The 20,176-nt window shown below is 39.7% G+C and overlaps 1 protein-coding gene across 2 annotated transcripts in view; it reads right to left on the bottom strand.

The window, feature by feature from the left end:
• Positions 1-19,495, bottom strand: part of LOC101117285 (sterol carrier protein 2) — a 96,204-nt gene extending 76,709 nt beyond the window's left edge. For both annotated transcript variants that reach the window (XM_004001988.6, XM_060409295.1), the window contains exons 1-6: positions 19,356-19,495; positions 15,029-15,083; positions 9,395-9,466; positions 4,816-4,947; positions 3,308-3,372; positions 68-194 (exon numbers count right to left, since the gene is read on the bottom strand). In XM_004001988.6, the coding sequence (XP_004002037.3) occupies positions 68-194; positions 3,308-3,372; positions 4,816-4,947; positions 9,395-9,466; positions 15,029-15,083; positions 19,356-19,424 (520 nt within the window). In that variant the 5' untranslated portion in view covers positions 19,425-19,495. The remainder of the gene's footprint in view (positions 1-67; positions 195-3,307; positions 3,373-4,815; positions 4,948-9,394; positions 9,467-15,028; positions 15,084-19,355) is intronic.
• Positions 19,496-20,176: the final 681 nt, after the last annotated feature.

The following is a 20,176-nucleotide window of genomic DNA, read 5'->3' as shown; positions in this document are numbered from 1 at the left end:
TCCTCCACAGTTCCTTAATAAATACGTGTATATAACTAAAAATAAGCCTTAAAGTTTTTTAACATACCATATTTTTCCATGTGCTCTTTTCCAGCATACCCAAACATCTGAGGAGCAACTGGGTGGGCAGATAATCCATACTTATTGATCAGGACTTCAATATGTTTATCAAGTGGATTAGTCCTATTTGGAGTCTAAGAGAGGAGAAAAAAAAATTTTAATAAGTACTCAACATGATACGTATCTCTTTCAACTATTACAGTGTTTAAGACATTTGTTAATTAGAAGTGTGGAGTAAGCCAAAAATTGACAGTATGACTAAAATCAGTCACTCAATTAAAAATAAATAATTTTTAAGTAAAAAAAAAAAGAAACATATATAAAGAATCCCATTATGTGCAAATAACTGCTCAATGTTCTGGGGATAAAACAATAAACAAAACAGATAAATTCCCTGCTCATCTAGCATTCGTATTTGAAGGAAGAGGGAACAGAAAGTAATGAGGATGAAAATGATTAAAATATAAATAATAATGCTATAACAAACTCAAATAAAGGGATAAAGATTGAAGGTGGGAAGTGGTATGTTACAGAAAATAGTCTAAGGAGATAAAATTGATAAAGTGACATTTCAGCAGGGATGTGAAGGAGTACGAGTAAGTTATTTGGTTAAGTTGGGGAGAGGAGCATTCTAGGCAGACAGAACAGCAAGAACAAAGTCCCTAAGGCAGGAGCAGGTTTTGGCATCTGAGAAAAAGTGAATCACGATTAGAATAAAGTTGATACTCAGAGTGCAATTACATCTGTTTCCATGGCTCTAGAATAGAGAAACACAGTTCCCACTGCAAATATTTTACAAAGGGGAGGCTGTTTCTTGCCAGTTTACCTACTAGACCATGAACACCCAGAAGATATGAATTCTTCATATACTTCTGTATATGTATCCAGTGCCTAGCATTTGCCCTGCTATATAGTTAACATTCCATAAATAACTGTTGAATGAAATTAATGAACTTTTTTTGAGGTCCAAAAAGAGGTTCTAAAGCAAATGCTATGAAAAAATTAAGTAGACATATGAAAAGACATCTTTCCATATGTCTACTTACTAATTATTAATAATTACTAATTATACATTACTAATTATTACTAATAATTAGTAATAATACCATTAATTATTAGAGAAATGCAAATCAAAACTGTAATGAGGTACCACCTCACACTGGTCAGAATGGCCATCATTAAAAAGTCTACAAATAACAAACTCTGAAGAGGCTGTGAAGAAAAGGGTACCCTCATACCTATCCCCTGTTGGTGAAGATGTAAGTTGGTACAGCCACTATGAAAAACACTATGGAGGCATCTCAGAAAACTAAAGACAGAACTACCATATAATCCAGCAATTCCACTACTGGGAATATACCCAGACAAAACTATAATTCAAACAGACCCATGCACTACTATGTTCATAGCAGCATTCTTCAAACTCGAGAAAACATAGAAACAACCTCATGTCCACCCAAAGATGAATGAATCCAGAAGATGTGGTACAAATGTACGATGGGATACTACTCAGCCACAAAGACGTGTGAAATAATGCTATCTGCAGCAGCAACATGGACGTAACTACAGAATATCATACCAACTGAGGTAAATCAGAAAGAAAAGAAAAACACTATGATTCCACTTATATGTGGAGTAAAAACTATGGTGCAATGAGCCTACCTACAAAACAGAAACAGATTCAAAGGACTAGAGGCCAAACTTGTGGTTGCCAAAGGGGAGGAGGGAGGGAGAGGGGTGGACTGGGAGTCTGGGGTTGGTAAACATTACGTTTACAGCAAGATCCTAATGTATGGCAGACAGAACTACATTCAGTATCCTGTGATCATAATGGAAGAGAACATAAAATAGAGTGTATATATGTGCATAATGGAGTCACTTTGCTGTGCAGCAGCGATCGGCAAAACATTATAATCAACTATGTGTGTGTGTTAGTTGCTCAGTCGTGTCCGACTCTTTGTGACCCCACGAACTATAGCCTGCCAGGCTCCTCTGTCCATGGAATTCTCCAGGCAAGAATACTGGACTGGGTTGCCATGCCCATCTCCAGGGGATCTTCCCAATTCTCCAATTTAAAAAAACTCAAAAAAAAAAGAAGATTAAGAGGGACTTCTCTGGTGGTCTAGTCACTAAGACTCCACACTCCCAATGCAAGGGGGCCAACTTTCATCCTGCCAACTACAAACTGGCACTTCCAAAAGCATTTGTCAGCAACTGAACGACAATAACAAAGGCATTTGCCATCTGTCTCTGTGGAGGCTGAGCCTGTGCTGCTGCATTTCCCTAGAGGGAGCTCAGGGTGCGGTGGGGCACTCTGTGCTCCAGAGAAGCTGGTAGAACAGATGTTTATACAGTTAGATCTTTTCAGATGACCCCAGTCTTTGTACCTCTTCACATCGAGAAAAGCACTGAGTCCCTTCAGGGTGACATCAGCTCCTTCCGACCAGCAAAAAACCTTTTATAAAGTAAGCGCTTGACTGCATTGAACTCCCACTTCACCGAAATCATATATTGACCTTGTCTGACTGCCTCTTTGGAGCAGTCTCTCAGAGCTATCTGAGGTACCCCTTCCTGGGCTGCAGTCCTGATTTTGCCCCAAATAAAACTTAACTCAAAACTCTCACATTGTGCATCTTTTTAGTCAACAACCCCTAGTCAGGGAACTAAACTCCACATGCCCTAACGAAAAGAGCCCACACACCATAAAGAAGATCAAAGATGTGAGGAGAAGGGGACGACACAGGATGAAATGGCTGAATGGCATCACCGACTTGATGGACATGAGTTTGGGTAAACTCCGGGCGTTAGTGATAGACAGGGAGGCCTGGCGTGCTGTGGTTCACGGGGTCGCAAAGAGTCGGACATGACTGAGCACTGAACTGAACTGCACTGATGCATACATATGGTCTTCTCAGGTTTCCCAGTGGTTAGGAATCCGCCTGCCAATGCAGAAGACCCAGGAGATGAGGGTTTGATCTTTGGTTCAGGAAGAATCCCTGGAGGAGAAAGTGGCAAGCCACTCCAGTATTCTTGCCTGGAAAATTCCATGGACAGAGGAGCCTGACAGGCAGGCTACATTTCATAGGGTCGCAAAAAGTTGGACACAACCGAGTGACTCAGCACACACGCATGCATACATAGGCAATCTCATTCTTCAGCTTTTGCGAGCTCTATTCATGGCAGTCAGATGGGCAAAGTTTTCTCATAGTATTATAACAATTCCAAAATAAAAATAGATGAGACTCACGCTTATTGCAAGGGCTCCCTTTTCCATCTTCTCAAACCCAAGAGCCAAGACACAATCCGCCAGACCTTGAAAGAAAATGTAATTATCTTGAAAAATTACATTTCTAGACTCAAACAAAATACCCTTAAATACTTCTATTTAAACAAGTATGTCAATGTATACAAAATGTAAAAACATAGTGCAGTCCTATAAAATTTGTAATAAGGGAAAAATTACAGAGAAAACTCCTATACACCTCTAGATACAAGGAAAAATCAATAAAGTATATACTTCCTCCTTTGATTTTGAGTGTTAATAAAACTTTTTATTAATGTGGAAATATGTTCCAATGAAGAACAAATACAAATAGCTAATTGTGAATTTTTAAACATTAAATAAAATTTAAAAAAATTTTAAAGAATCTTGATCAAAATCTCAACAGAACTATTTTTGGAAAGAGTGGGTATCTAAAAATGATGTTAATGTTCAAATGAACAGCAAAACAAGCAGGACTGCCAAAATTTTTCTTTAAAAAAAAGAAAAAAAATAATAACAAGGTAGGGGGCACAAGGGCTACTAGTATTATCTAACAGTGAGACATTATACAGCTCCAACAATTAGAACACCAAGTGAAAGTGAAAGTGAAGTCGCTCAGTCCCCACGGACTGTAGCCTACCAGCCTCATCCCTCCATGGGATTCTCCAGGCAAGAGTACTGGAGTGGGTTGCCATTTCCTTCTCCAGGGGATCTTCCGGACCCAGGGATCGAACCTGGGTCTCCTGCATTCCAGGAAGACACTTTAACCTCTGAGCCACCAGGGAAGCGTAGCAGAGCAATAATCAACAATGAGAAGAAAGGATAAAAGGCCTAATGAAGGAGCCTAGAACATTTGGAAATACAGACTATGATATATACCCAAGAGAACTGAAAACATGTGGCCACAAAAAAAGTTGTACACAAATGTTTATAGCAGGATTATTCATAAAAGCCAAAAAGTAGAAATAGCACAGTGTACATCAACTGATAAATGGGTAAACAAAATGTAGTATATTCACACAATGGATTACTATTTGGCCACAAAAAAGGATGCAGTACTGATACATGCTAAAATATGAATAACTGTGAAAATATTCCGGTAAATGCAAAAAGCCATAAAAGGTCATATATTATATGATTCCATTTATATAGTGTTCAGAATATGTAAATCCATAGAGACAGAAAGTAAATTAGTGGTTGCCAAGGGTTGTGGGGAGGGAGGAACGGGAAGTGACCGCTAATGGGTACAGCTTTCTTCTGTGGGTGATACAAATGTTCTAAGATTAAACAGTGCTGATAGTTGCATAAACCTGGGAACATACTAAAAACACTGAATTCTACACTTTTGTGCTTATATAATGTATACATCAAATTTTTTATTTTAAAAAATACATTAAAAAGCAATCCCTCTGAGGGTTGTATGGAGACATCATAAAAGAAGGGCAATAACCCCACATCTATTTAAGTACACTAGACAAATAGGCACTGCTCACCACCCTGAACCAGTTGCCGGGCCACAAACAAAGCAGTTGAGCCAGTAGAACAGTTATTGTTGACGTTGATTATAGGAATTCCAGTCAGTCCCAAACCGTGATAGATAGCCCTCTGCCCACTGGTAGAGTCACCTACATAGAAAAAATAAAATTATCTATGCAACATGAGAATTATGGAGCTGCAAAACAATATAACACTACATTATATTTTTCTAGTATTATGCCTTTGTCTAACATAAAACATGGACATCTTACTCAGAAACAGTTTCAGCATAAAGCACCACTTATTCTGCAAATACAAAAATTCTCAAAACATAGTATATATTTATGCACTTTATTTACATAACACAGAGGTAGGAAAGTAGAGAAATGACCAAGTAATAGCAAACAACTCAATCTGGGTAGGGTTACATGATAAAGGAAGCAATATTTCATGCATATTATCAGATATAAATCTCTGGATTATCAGGCAAATTTGGCCTTGGAGTACAAAATGAAGGAGGGCAAAGACTCTATTAATAGAGTTTTGCAAAGAGAATGCACTGGTCATAGCAAACACTGTCTTCCAAAAGCACGAGAAGACTCTACACATGGACATCACCAGATGGTCATTACCAAAATCAGACTGATTATATTCTTTGCCGCCAAAGATGGAGAGGCTCTATACAGTCAGCAAAAACCAGACCAGGAGCTGACTACGGCTCAGATCATGAACTCCTTATTGCCAAATTCAGACTTAAATTGAGGAAAGTAGGAAAAACCACTAGACCATTCAGGTATGACCTAAATCAAATCCCTTATGATTATACAGTGGAAGTGACAAATAGATTCAAGAGATTAGATCTGATAGACAGAGTGCCTGAAGAACTATGGGCAGAGGTTCCTGACATTGTACAGGAGGCAGTGATCAAGACCATCCCCAAGAAAAAGAAATGCAAAAAGGCGAAATAGTTGCCTGAGGAGGACTTACAAACAGCTGTGAAAAGAAGAGAAGCAAAAGGCAAAGGAGAAAAGGAAAGATTAGACCTATTTAAACGCAGAGTTCCAAAGAACAGCAAGGAAAGATAAGAAAGCCTTTCTCAGTGAACAATGCAAAGAAATAGAGGAAAACAATAGAATGGGAAAGACTAGAGATCTCTTCAAGAAAATTAGAGATACCAAGGGAACATTTCATGCAAAGATGGGCTCGATAAAGGACAGAAATGGTATGGACCTAACAAACAGGTGATATTAAGAAGAGGTGGCAAGAATACACAGAAGAACTATACAAAAAAGATCTTCATGACCCAGAAAATCATGATGGTATGATTCCTCACATAGAGCCAGACATCCTGGAATGAGAAGGCAAGTAGGCCTTAGGAAGCATCACTACGAACAAAGCTAGTGGAGGTGATGGAATTCCAGTTGAGCTATTTCAAATCCTAAAAGACGATGCTGTGGAAGGGCTGCACTCAATATGCCAGCAAACTTGGAAAACTCACAGTGTCCACAGGACTGGAAAAGGTCAGTTTTCATTCCAATCCCAAAGAAAGGCAATGCCAAAGAATGCTCAAACTGCCGCACAATTGCACTCATCTCACACACTAGAAAAGTAATGCTCAAAATTCTCCAAGCCAGGCTTCAACAGTATGCGAACCATAAACTTCCAGATGTTCAATCTGGAATTTTAAAAAGGCAGAGGAACCCGAGATCAAATTGCCAACATCCGCTGGATCATGGAAAAAGCAAGAGAGTTCCAGAAAAACATCTATTTCTGCTTTACTGATTATGCCATAGCCTTTGACTGTGTGGATCACAATAAACTGTGGAAAATTCTGAAAGGGATGGGAATACCAGACCACCTGACCTGCCTCCTGAGAAATCTGTATGCAGCTCAAGAAGCAACAATTAGAATTGGACATGGAACAACAGACTGGTTCCAAGTTGGGAAAGGAGTACATCAAGGATGTAAATTGTCACCCTGCTTATTTAACTTATATTCAGAGTACCTCATGAGAAACACTGTGCTGGATGAAGCACAAGCTGGAATCAAGACTGCCGGGAGAAATATCAATAACCTCAGATATGCAGATGACACCACCCTTATGGCAGAAAGTGAAGAGGGGCTAAAGAGTCTCTTGATGAAAGTGAAAGAGGAGAGTGAAAAAGCTGGCTTAAAATGCAACATTCAGAAAACTACGATCATGGTATCTGGTCCCATCATTTCAAGGCAAATAGATGGGGAAGCAATGGAAACAGTGACAGACTTTATTTTCTTGGGCTCCAAAATCACTGCAGATGGTGACTGCAGCCATGAAATTAAAAGACGCTTGCTCCTTGGAAGAAATGTTATGGCCAACCTAGATAGCATATTAAAAAGCAGAGACATTACCTGGGCAGCAAAGGTCTATCTAGTCAAAGGTATGGTTTTTCTGGTAGTCATGCATGGATGTGAGAGCTGGACCATAAAGAAAGCTGAGCGCTGAAGAATTGATGCTTTTGAACTGTGTTGTTGGAGAAGACTCTTGAGACTGCAAGGAAATCCAACCAGTCCATCCTAAAGGAAATCAGTCCTGAATATTCACTGGAAGGACTGATGCTGAAGCTGCAAAGAACTGACTCACTGGAAAAGACCTTGATGCTGGCAAAGATTGAAGGTGGGAAGGGAAGGGGACGACAGAGGATAAGATGGTTGGATGGCATCAACCGACTCAATGGATATGAGTTTGAGTAAAATCCGGGATTTGGTGATGGACAGGGAGGCCTGGCATGCTGCAGTCCATGGGGTCGCAAAGAGTCTGACACGACTGAGCCACTAAACTGAACTGAACTGAATAAATCTATTAAAACTAACTGATCAAAAGGCCATTTTTCTCTTCATATCAAAATTTCAAAAAGTTAAAAGATTCTGCATGCCAGGGTATTCCATAAAAATAATAATCCAAGTGGAATACACATTTGATTCTCTTTCCCAAGTAACACGGCCACCAAGGCAGACATGCTGGAGCAGCATGATGGAAACTCCTGAAGATACAGATGCTCTAGGAGTCTTCAAGGAAAACAGCAAGATTCAGGACCTCCTGTTCATACGCTGTGCATCTCTTTGAACTAGTAAATTTCCCTTTAAGAATTCTCTTGATACCTTGAAATCTCAAAAAAATAATCAGAGATACACATAAAGATCATTTACAGGAATGCTTACTATATTCTTTTATAAGTAAATAATTTAAAATGCCAACAAATACGATATCATTTCTACTGCTAAATAAACTGTAGTAAACCCTCAAGACTAGCATATCATGAAATAATTTAAAACGTGTAAAAAGCCTAAGAATATTCTAAATGGCTATTAAAAGAGGGTCAATTAAACAAATCATGATATATCTATTCAATGGAACACTATGGTATCATTAAAAGAGACCAAGGAAACTCTTTAAGAAATAACTGGAATAGTCACGAAGAACTACTAAGTTTAAAAAAAAAAAGTGAAATATAAAATAGTATGTATTTATGCTACCATGTGTCCAACAAAAGAAAGGGAGGGGTATTTATACACTCACATATATTTACTTTTACATGCATAAATCACCTATGAAAAGGTAGACTAAAAATTAATGTACACAGCACTACTATACACAAAATCGATAAGTAACAAGTATTTACTGTGTAACACAGGGAATGATATTCAACATCTATAATAACCTATAAAGTAAAATAATCTGAAAAAATATATATGTAACTGAATCACTTTCCTGTACATGTCAAACTAACACAATATTTTAAATCAAATACACTTCAATTAAAAAAAAACTAAAAAGAAATGAGTGAAATAGTCAGCAAAGGGAACCATAGACAAGGAGATAAGATTCAGGGTGAAACTTTCCACTATATAACCATCCACCTTTTTCTTGTATTTTTATGTCATGTAAATATTTAATCTATTCCAGAAAAAAAACTGAAAAGCATTAATGATAATGTGAAAGAAAACTGAACCACATGAGAAATACTGGATACAAAAAAATGAGAAAAACAGGTGACCAAAATGTATGTAACTAGGACCTAAATTTAAAAGGCAATTATGTGTGTATACATAATTCATTCATAATGCATTCACATACATTCGTCAAACTGAAGGATTTACACCAAAAAATTAATGGTAATAACATATGAATAATGAGATTACAGGTAACTTATTTTTTCTTGTGCTTTTACATGCAACATTTTTCTAATCAGAAAAAAATATGGAAAACATTTTATTAGACACAAAAATCAATAAAGGCAAATTTCAAAACAACAAAAAACAAAAATTTCTCATCTAAAAAATAATTACTTTTTCAAGGTAGTCATTTTTACATGAGTAATTTTTTTCTTTTTTAAAGATAAGTGTTTTAAATGTGTCCCCTTTATTGGCAACACAATAATGGTAAAATATATATGTGTAGTAAACTAGGCTGACACATAAGGAAATTCTAAAAACAATGAAAATAAGACCCTGAATTCTGAGTTTTGAGGGTTAAAATTCACAAATTCTTCTGTATTGTTTATGTAGTTGATGACAGACTTAGGTGAACAACTTTTAGAATATATGGTCTCCACGTACCATAAACATAGCCAACACATGCCTGCTCCACTGCAGAATAAGGGATCTGTGCATCCGCTAAAGCCTTCTGGCCTATAAAAACAAAACAGTTTCATCACATAGCACTTTAAGTGAGTGAAAATAAGTTTAGAGTCTTACCGGAGTAAATCTAACTCTAGCGTGTTGTTGCTGTTTAGTCGCTCTGTATCTCTAATTTAGTTGTTGTTTGTGTCCAATGCTCTGTGACCCCAAGTACTATAGCCCGCCAGGATCCTCCCAACACCTGTCTATGCGATTTTCCAGGCAATAATCTGGAGTGGGTTGTCATTTCCTCCTCCAGGGGATCTTCCCAACCCAGGGATCGATTCAAATGAACTCAGCCTCAGATCAAATCATCTAAGCCTTTCTATAAGTTATCTTACCTTTCAAAAGTTATCATTTGGAGGGAGCTTCAAGAGGGAGGGGATATATGTATACCTATGGCTGATTCATGTTGAGATTTGACAGAAAACAGCAAAATTCTGTAAAGCAATCATCCTTCAAAAAAAAAATTTTTTTAAAAAGTATCATTTCTTCCTCTAAGCTATTGTAACACTTTTCCACACCACCTTTTTGATATTTAACATTTCCTATTCTAACTGTACACCTAACTATAAATATATTAAACCCCAAGAGTCTTAGAGCTCCTTAATGGCAAGGTGTCTTATTCATTTCTGTCACTCTATCACTCCTCTAGAGGGCAAAATAAGATAGAATGTCAGTGCTGAGGAGAGGAACTGGGGGAGCACTCATATGGTCATCTTACAAAGCCAGGATCAAAAGATGACCCTGTCTATGGAACAAGAAAAGAAGCTTCAAGGAAGCTATCCAAAGGTGTAGAAACGACCACTGGAGGAATTGAGAAAAATTGTGAAAACAAGAAGAGGAGAGCGGAAGCTAGAGAAAAGGTTGACCTAAATCCTCATCTACCATAGTGAGAAACAAACAGATATCTAAAACTGATAAATCAAAAAGGAGAACAATTGTGGTGGAAAGAGTATTTAGAGACAGGGAGATAACCAACAGAAGAACTAAAGCCGAGACAGTTAAAAGAAGTTGCCCCAGAAGAGGTCTGGGAAGTATAAACCATCTGTGTGTGTGTGTGTGTGTGTGTGTCTCTGTGTCTCTGTGTCTGTGTGTGTGTGTGTGTGTGTGTTCTAACCAAATGAATGCATCACTTTAAAGATTTTTTAACTTAAGAAGATAAATGTATGATTGACCATGGGATCGGTTTAGTCAGATCAGCTTTCTTTTCCTGCTTAATGGGGAGCCAAAAAAAAAGAGCATTCTCATATGCTCCCAGTAAAACTAATAATGGTCTGAAAAATTATCTGACAAGACTGATAAAACTGTTTATATTCATTGCTCCAGTGAGTCTACTTCTAGGCTTTGTCCTCAAAAATAACTAGTGATGAGAACAAATATTTGTGTTCAGCAAGATATTCACTATAATTCTTCTAAAATATCAAAAAGCTGTAAAGCAAATATACAACAAAATTGATAGCATACTGTTATACAGAGTGAAGTAAGTCAGAAACACAAATATCATGTCTAAATGTGTATATATGGAATTTAGAAAAATGATACTGATGAACCTATTTGCAGGACAGGAATAGAGACTCAAACATAGAGAGCAGACTTATGGACACAGTGGGGGAAGGAGAGGGCCAGACGAACTGAGAGTGGTCTTGAAATATGCATGTGACTGTGTGTGAAACAGACAGCTAGCAGGGAGCTGCCGCACAGCACAGGGAGCTCAGCCTAGTATCCTGCGACAACCCAGCCAGGTGGGTCAGAATGGAGGGAGAAGGGAGGTTCAAGAGGCAGGGGGTATGTGTATGCTGGCACCCCACTCCAGTACTCTTGCCTGGAAAATTTCATGGACAGAGCAGCCTTGTAGGCTACAGTCCCTGGGGTCGCAAAGAGTCAGACACGACTGAGTGACTTCCCTCACTCATGGCTGTTTCATGCTGATGTATGACACAAACCAACAACATTGTAAAGCAATTATCCTTCAATTAAAAATAAACAATTAAAAAAAATTTTTAAATTATGGCATAAATATACAAAGAAATGTGTAAATTTAATTTTTTTCAATTTTGACAAGAGAAAAGCTTATAATAATACGTTTTAGAAATCATGATACATATTTAGAATATGATCCCAGAGAGCCATAGAAAAAATAAATATTAAAACAGAACAATATTAACAGTAGCTAGGCCTGGGTTCAGAGAAGGCAATGGCACCCCACTACAGTACTCTTGCCTGGAAAATCCCATGGACGGAGGAGCCTGGTAGGCTGCAGTCCACGGGGTTGCTTAAGGATCAGACACAACTGAGTGACTTCACTTTCACTTTTCACTTTCATGCATTGGAGAAGGAAATGGCAACTCACTCCAGTGAGCTTGCCTGGAGAATCCCAGGGACAGGGGAGCCTGGTGGGCGGGCTGCCATCTTTGGGGTCGCACAGAGTTGGACACGACTGAAGTGACTTAGCAGCAGCAGGCCTGGGTTACAAACTTTGTTTATATTATTATATATCTATGTTCCAATAAATAACATGCATTGCTCTTATAATTAGTAGGAGAGAATGAGTTATGGTGAAAAGGTATAAGTTTGAGCCTGTGCTCTGTCCTTCCTCTAAGCGGCCAAAGCATCTTGCACCTCCCATGGTCTATTCACCATGTATGTGAACTTGCCTTATTTTCCGTACTGGAGGGCAAAGGCTCTGAGATCTGTACACCAGACTTTGACTGAATCTTCCCAACTGACCGGGATGTACTCCTTAATCTTTGTTGAACATTTTCTCCTAACACCAGGTTGTCTTCATGTATTTTCAGATTTAAATCATTATTAAGTAAAAATGTTAAAGGGATTAGAACAAAGGAAGCACAGAAGTAACTATTAATATAGGAAACAGTTTCAAAGAGTTACATGGTGTTGCTTTACCACTTTGCATTTAGCTGCAGAGGAATTCCTAACCTTTCTCTGAGGGAAAGAAGATGGGCATGACTGTGTAGCAAAGAGTAAAAAGTCTCTAAATAATGTGACAGGACACAATTCTGCTGGTTGCGCTTCCCTCCACTCTATGCATTTAGGAAATAATGAGGGCGGAGAAGGCAGCAGAACCTCCTCCTAAACCAATTTGGAGAATTAGAGGGTAAGACTTCCGTTAAACCAATTCCCTTGCCTCAGCACCACAGCTGACAAGTAAGTTCAGAGGGCTGAGTACAAAATCATTTATAATATCTCAGGGACTTCCCTGCCAGGTCATGCTCAGATACACGTTCAACTAAACATGACTGATGTAGGCTTAAGGTGAACATACTCACCTAGAACTACATCAGATATGTGAACAGAGTTGCCCTTTTGCACTTCTTACCTCCCTCTCACTTCTCACAATTGGAACCAAGGGGTTTTTATAAAAACAAAGCTAAGTTCTAAAAGTGCATTCTATATAAACAATCCTTCTTTAAATTGAGTTTATTTTCCTAATAATGTCTGCAAAACAAGAAAATTGTAATCAGTAAACAGAGGCAATCAAGCTGAATTTCTTGTTATTAGATAATTCCAGAGGTAAATTCAAACTTAATAACTTCATCTCAACATTACCATCTTATAATCAAAATATTCTATCTATATGTTATTATAGTAACCACTTTTAACTAACAAAGGAACAGAACAAAAAATACATAGAAAAACTGATTAAAGCATTTCCTATTTCAAAGAAAAGTAGAAGCTGTTTGGAGACAATAGTAAAAAGGAGAAGATTTAACAACCAAACGATAAACACTGAGTGAATATTGTACACCTAGAGAATCAACATCAGCAAATCAAATCTCATGAACCTTCCTTTTGGGGGACAGAGATGCCCTGATTTCCTGTATAGCAAACACAGAGCTGCAAAATGGAGTTGAAATGAAATCTAATTTATGAACACTGAGTGCACAAGTACTTGGAAAGACAAGGAGTGTTTAATGAAAAATGACAATAATTTTTTCTGGGTTGCCTGGCAATAATCTGACAGGGAAAGGAGGAAGGGGAAGGCTTCACAGGAGAAAGACTGTACCTAAAGAACTTCATGGAACCACGAATTTTCCAAGGCTTCCATGTGTGGAAAGCCTTTGTTGTTCAGTCACTAAGTCACATCTGACTCTGTGACCCCATGGATTGCATTATTCCAGAATTCGCTGTCCCTCATTATCTCCCGGAGTTTGCTCAAATTCGTGTCCCTTGAGTCGGTGATGCTATCTACCATCTCATCCTCTGCCACCCTCTTCTCTGTTTGCCTTCAATCTTTCCCAGCATCAGGGTCTTTTCCAATCAGTCAGCTCTTCGCATCAGGTGGCCAAAGAATTGGAGCTTCAGCATCAGCATCAGTCCTTCCAATGAATATTCAGGACTTATTTCCTTTAGAATGGACTGGTTGGATCTCCTTGCAGTCCAAGGGACTCTCAAGAGTCTTCTCCAACACCACAATTTGAAAGCATCAATTCTTCAACGCTGAGCCTTCTTTATGGTCTCACACTCACATCCGTACGTGACTACTGGAAAAACCATAGCTTTGTCTATACAGGCCTTTGTCGGCAAAGCAATATCTCTGCTTTTTAATAGGCTCTCTACGTTTGTCATCGTTTTCCTTCCAAGGAGCAAGCGTCTTTTAATTTCATGGCTGCAGTGACCATCCGCAGTGATTTTTGGAGCCCAAGAAAATAAAATCTGTCACTGCTTTTACTTTTTCCCCTTCTATTTGCCATGAAGTGATGGGATCGGATTCCTTGATCTTAGTTTTTGAATGCTGAGTTTTAAGCCAGCTTTTTCACTCACCTCTTTCACCCTCATCAAGAGGCTCTTTAGTTCCTCTTCATTTTCTGCCAGTAGAGTGATATCATCTCTACATATATGAGATTGTTGATATTTCTCCTGGCAATGTTGATTTCAGCTTATGACTCATTTAGCCTGGCATTTCCCATGATATACTCTGCATATAAGTTAAATAAAATGAAGTGAAGTCACTCAGTCGTGTCCGACTCTTTGTGACCCCGTGGACTGTAGCCTACCAGGCTCCTCCGTCCATGGGATTCTCCAGGCAAGAATACTGGAATGGGTTGCCATTTCTTTCTCCAGGGGATCTTCCTGACCCAGGGATTGAACCCAGGTCTCCCGCATTGGAGGCAGACACTTTAACAGGATGACAATAAATAGCTTTGTCACGCTCCTTTCCCAATTTGAACCAATCCGTTGTTCCATGTAAGGTGCTAACTGTTGCTTCTTGACCTGCATACAGGTTTCTCAGGAGACAAGTAAGGTAGTCTGATTATTCCCAAATCTTGAAGAATTTTCCACAGTTTGTTGTGATTCACACAGTCAAAGGCTTTCATGTAGTCAATGATGCAGAAGTGGATGTTTTCCTGGAATTCCTTTGCTTTCTCTAGGATCCACTGAATGTTGGCAATTTGATCTCTGGAAGCCAGAATTTCCCCTAAACAACTGATACCTAAGCTTAGACTGCTTGGCCCTGAAAAAGCTTCCTGTGAAGGTTGCAAGGCTGCTCCACAATCAAGACAGACCACACAGTACATTACAATGTCCAAAGATCTAAATGTTCTATTTTACCTGCTTCCTTTGCCAAGTCAGGGTAGTCTCTCGTCTCGACGCCAGGCTTTGTGAACTAGAAATATAGAAGACAACAAAAGGAAACACTATGGTGATGGTCTCTCGCAAGAGAGAACCACAGAAATACATTCCTCTAGTCATCTAAACAAAATGAGTATCTATCAGTGTTGCTGGACTCTGATAATAAATAATATACAGCTTGTACCCGCAGGGAACTTATGTAATGGAAGGCAGGCAATTACACAACAGTGTACTAAGTACAGAATGATCTGGGAGGGACAACTAACTACCCAGCCTCAGGGGACCAGAATGGCTTCCCAGAGGAACTGATATTTATTTAAATAAGGTATTTAAGGATGAGTAGGAGAATCTCAGGGACAGGGGAGCCCGGTGGGCTGCTGTCTATGGGGTCGCACAGAGTCTGACACGACTGAAGCGACTTAGCAGCAGCAGCAGCAGCAGGAGGAGCTAGGTAAATGAAAAAAAAGCAAAGTCCACAGCTAAGAAATGCAAAAAATAAATAAAAACCTACCCTAAAGCCTATAATAAAAATAGCAATCTGTTGCCCTCCACTCACTAGTCTTACTTGCTCCCAAAACATCCATTTTCAATCCTTTCAGATATTTATTTTATAAAATGCCACATTTCTAAATATTCTACTATTATTTCTTGACATCAATTTAGGAAATTATATCCTAGTCTTCAATAAGGGACAATGAGAATTAGGTCTCTTAGACCACCTCACTTATATATTTACAGTTCTCCATCCTCCTTATACAGTGGAAACACAAGTTTTAAATTAAATCACTACATAGTGCTCACCTTCTTAAGCCAATGTTGCTTATTATTGAGCCAGGTTGTATATTATGATTATATGTGCTTCACTGAGCAATTTGTTTTGTTTTTCCTGGAGTTAACTGCCTCATTTTTAAGTTTAAGCAAACACTCTTGTAATCATTGACAAAGATTCTCTCCTTCACCAAACTCTCTTCAAGCTTCTCTGATTCCGCTTCTCTGCTCACATGCACTGCACGCTGGACTTCTGCAATAGCATACTATTGATTAAAATCTGCCCTAACACTTTACCTAGTGTCTACCTTTATCTTTGACAACCACCACGCAAACGGAAAAACAGAACTTCCCTGCCACTCCACACACTCTTCTAAACAGGCTGTCCCTTACCCCAACCCCGCCTCACCCCCAAAGTAATTATTATCCTGATCCTTATAACAATTGCTTCCTTGTACTATTTCGTAGTTCTATCACCCAAGTGTCTTGGACACTATATTCCAGCCTTGCCTTTTAAAAAAAAATTAGGGGGCTTTTAAATTCTCTTTTAATTTACAGGTTCCCCTCCACTACATGTTTTTCCTCTCAACATATCTCTTAAAGAACCCAGACGGCTGGGACAGTAGTTTCCCACACTCTGGACTTTGTAGATCGCATACTCATACAGTCCAACCTGTTCCTCTGTTCTCTGTCCCACAAATTGGTAGCCGGATCCAGAATCTTGCAGACTCACTCTATCTCTTTGGCAAAACTATCAGTAGTGGTCTATTTTTTCATCTGGAAGCATATGATTTTTTCTCTTTGTGTTGTTAGCAGCTCTTAGTACTCAATGATTAGAACCAGTAATTCTCAAAACTTCAGTCTCAAGACGACTTTACATTCCTAAAAATCACTGAAGATGCCAGAACTTTGATCATGTGGGTAATAGTTATCAATATTTATCCTATTAGCACGTATAACAGGACATTTAAAATAACAATTCACTCAAAAAAAAAAAACATTACATGTTAACATAAATAATTTTATTAAAAATTATTATATTCCCCTCAAGAAAAACTGATGAGGGGCATTGTTTTGCACTCCAGCAATTCTCTTTAATATCTGCTTTCATAAGAGGCAGGTGAATTCTTACATCTGACACAGCTGATTCTTCATTCAACCTATGGCATTATTTTTTAGGTTGAAGTCTATGAAGCAAATCTGACCTCATACAGATATGTGGTTAGAAAAGGGAGGAGGACTTTAATAGCCTTTTAAGAAAATTGTGGGTATTCTTTTTTAATACTAGCCTAAAACGTGAAAAGTGGGAGTTTCTGACAGGCTAAAGGCAATGCTGAATTTAAAAGAATATCAATCAACTTTTCATACTCTTGCTATATTCAAGTCCACTAATCTTGCCCTTTGAGTAAAGTGATAATCTTGACTTTTCTCTGGAGTCTTTTCACATAATTTCCAAAATTTGCCCTGAAGCTAGCATGTATCTGATCACCAGTGCTCTGGGAACAGGGCTGGTAATTACTATCATTTAATACTATACAGAATTCCATTTAATTCCCTTTTTTCAGCTTGGGCCTCACTCCTGTCTTCCACTAAACCTAAAGGTCAAATGATTCTAGAGACACATCAGTTCAGTTTCTCCAGGGAACAAGCCTCCAATACCTTGACAAGGAACTGATAGTGACCTAGTGGTAAAAAGGATCTTGGAATCCAATTATACCACAGAAGTGTTTTTCTTCCCTCCTCTCATTCCCACCTTACTTGACGTCTAGTACATGTAGGTCCTAAGCCTTCTCAAATTCTGCAGGAAGACTCAACCAGCATAATCCTTCTTCAAGAACCTGGGCTCTGAGTTCCTCTGTTCTGTGTCAATAACCACACTTCCATCAGCTTTTAATCATCCACTGTGTTTCTGACATCGTTCTACTGTTTCCTCTCCTAGTCACTTCACCCTGATGGGTTAATACTTTAATTTCTTTACTGTCATTTTTGTCAGAGTTGGAAAGCACCAAAAGAGATAAATTCTTATTTCCAATCTACTACACTTAACCAAATGTCCTAATACATCATATTTAAATGGTTTACCCTTTCCTTCTCCATATTATACATTCCTTAAGAACTTGGGTCTTTGGTAATCATGCAGATGGAGCCCTCAAGAGGGGACTAGTATATAAATTAAAAAAAAAAAAATTTTTAGAGGTATTCCCTGGTGGTCTAGTGGCTTAGAATCTGAGCTCCCAAAGCAGGGGGCCCTGGGTTGATCCCTGGTTGGGGAGCTAGAACCAACATGCCACAGCTAAAGATCCTATGTGCTGCAAGTAAGACCTAACACAGCCAAATAAACAAAATTTTTTTAAAAGGAATGGGATTACTGCCCTTGTAAAAAGATCCCCTAGATTTCCGCCGCCCTTCTGCCATACATAGCTGTCTATGAAACACAGCAGGACCTTAAAAGTTTAAGGTTGTTTTCGTGGAAAGAGAACTTCCCATAGGAACCCTCTGTCACAAAGCCTATGCATTTAATAGTGTTCAACTAACACTTACTGAGCTCTTCAAGCACAAGGCATTTTCAAAGTGCTACAGGTATAGCAATTAATTAACCTGGGAGATAGCTATATGCTAAAGAAGAATATAGACATATAAACAAAATTTCAGGATAAAATATTAAGTACTAAGACAGAGGTTAAGTACAGGGCTCTACAGGACAGTCAGGAGAATCAGAACTTCCTGATCAGAAGGTCTGAATTGATCTTTTAAAAACACAAACAAGTTAAGCAAGTGAAGACAAATGGTCTTAAGTAGAGAAAACAAAACAAAGCAAAGCAACAGAGGCATAAACAAGTTTGGGATGAAACTATCAGTACTTTGGCATCACTGGAGCACAGAGGTAATGAGCATGTCAAGAAATGAGATTGTAGCTGCCTCTGGCCTCCTGAGTACCAAGCAGAGTACCATGTGAGAAAGGCAAAGGTGAGAGGATGCAGAAAACCTGCCACCTGTGCCAAGACGCTGAGCATCACTGAGATTTCTACTCCTACACTTGCAACTGAGAAGGGATCCAACACGCAGTATTCCTGGAAGTGCAGGGCTGGCGACATTCACGACCTGCTTTCCTTCTGAGTATGGGGCTAACCTTGCCTCAGTTACAGGTCCACACAACTTAGGATTCCACCCATATTCAAAGGAGGGGCGGGGTTCGGGTCATCTTGAGGCCTTCTTCACAGACTGCGCCCCAGGAAGAAAAGGGAAGAAGGAGGAACATATAGCCGCAGAACAACACTGCGACATTATGATTCCGCAGAGACATCAACATCACAACCCATCCGAGTCGCCACTCTGATGCCTCAGACAAGGAGCCGAGCTGGGCGGTGGGAAGCCAGTGGCGCCCTCCGGGAGGAAGGGCAGACAGACGGACGGCGTCAAGTCCTGACACCCCACACCCGACCCAAGCCCCGTTTCCCGGTCACTCAGGGCTCCCGCGGCCTCACCCAGGCTGAGCGGAGCCAGGAGCCCACCTCCAGGGACCCACAGCTCTGTTTACCTTGGTCATCCCAACCCCCACCACAAACACCCGGTTCCGGAGCAGAGACTGTGAAGCGGCCAAAGACATTGTTGGAACCACTGTGGGCACAGGCGGGCGCAGCGGACGTAAAGCTTGCGGATCTGAGGTTGGCGCAGCCTGAAGCCGCAGCTCCGCCTGAGCTCTTTGAGTCAGGGAAGCAACAGGAGGCGGCCGAGGGGCGGGGCGGGGCGGGGCGGGCAGAACTGGAAACGTGCGCATGCGCGGAGCCACCGGCGAGGACTGTGTAGGGAGGGGAGTGCTAGGGGACTCGAGCGGACAAAGTTCAAGGCGAGAATTCACCCGTTGGTTGGAAGCTCCGTCCCTTTCAGCCCTTGAAAAAGGCTCCATAGGCTAGTACCAGTCCTTCAGGTTTCAATTCTCTATGCTGAGGGCTATTGCGGCCTGCAGCAAGGTCTGAGATTGAGGGCAAGGCTGGATTCACGAAAGGGTAGCCCGAGGAAAAATTTTGAAATTTGGGAGTTGCTCTGTATCCTATCGGTCGAGAAGTTAGAAAAGATACCCTACGGGGGAGGGGGGACAGATTTTATTGTATGAATGTCTAAAATAAAACTAAAGTCCTGTCACTAGCCGTGGGACTTTTTTTTCTGTGTGTGTTTATAATATGGTCTGTTTGTTCATTATTTATGTATTTTTGGCTTTGCTGGATGCTCCTTGCTTTGCGCACTTTCTCTAGTTGTAAGGGGCAGCGGCCAGTCCTCCTTGCGGTACACAGCCTTCTCACTGCGGTGACTTGTCTTGTTGGGGAGCACAGGCTCTGGATGCCCCGGCTTCAGTAGCTG

Source organism: Ovis aries, chromosome 1 (assembly GCF_016772045.2).
Source record: "Ovis aries strain OAR_USU_Benz2616 breed Rambouillet chromosome 1, ARS-UI_Ramb_v3.0, whole genome shotgun sequence".
NCBI lineage: Eukaryota > Metazoa > Chordata > Mammalia > Artiodactyla > Bovidae > Ovis > Ovis aries.
Note: the sequence above shows the minus strand (reverse complement) of the source record. Positions and strands in the feature narration are given on the sequence as shown.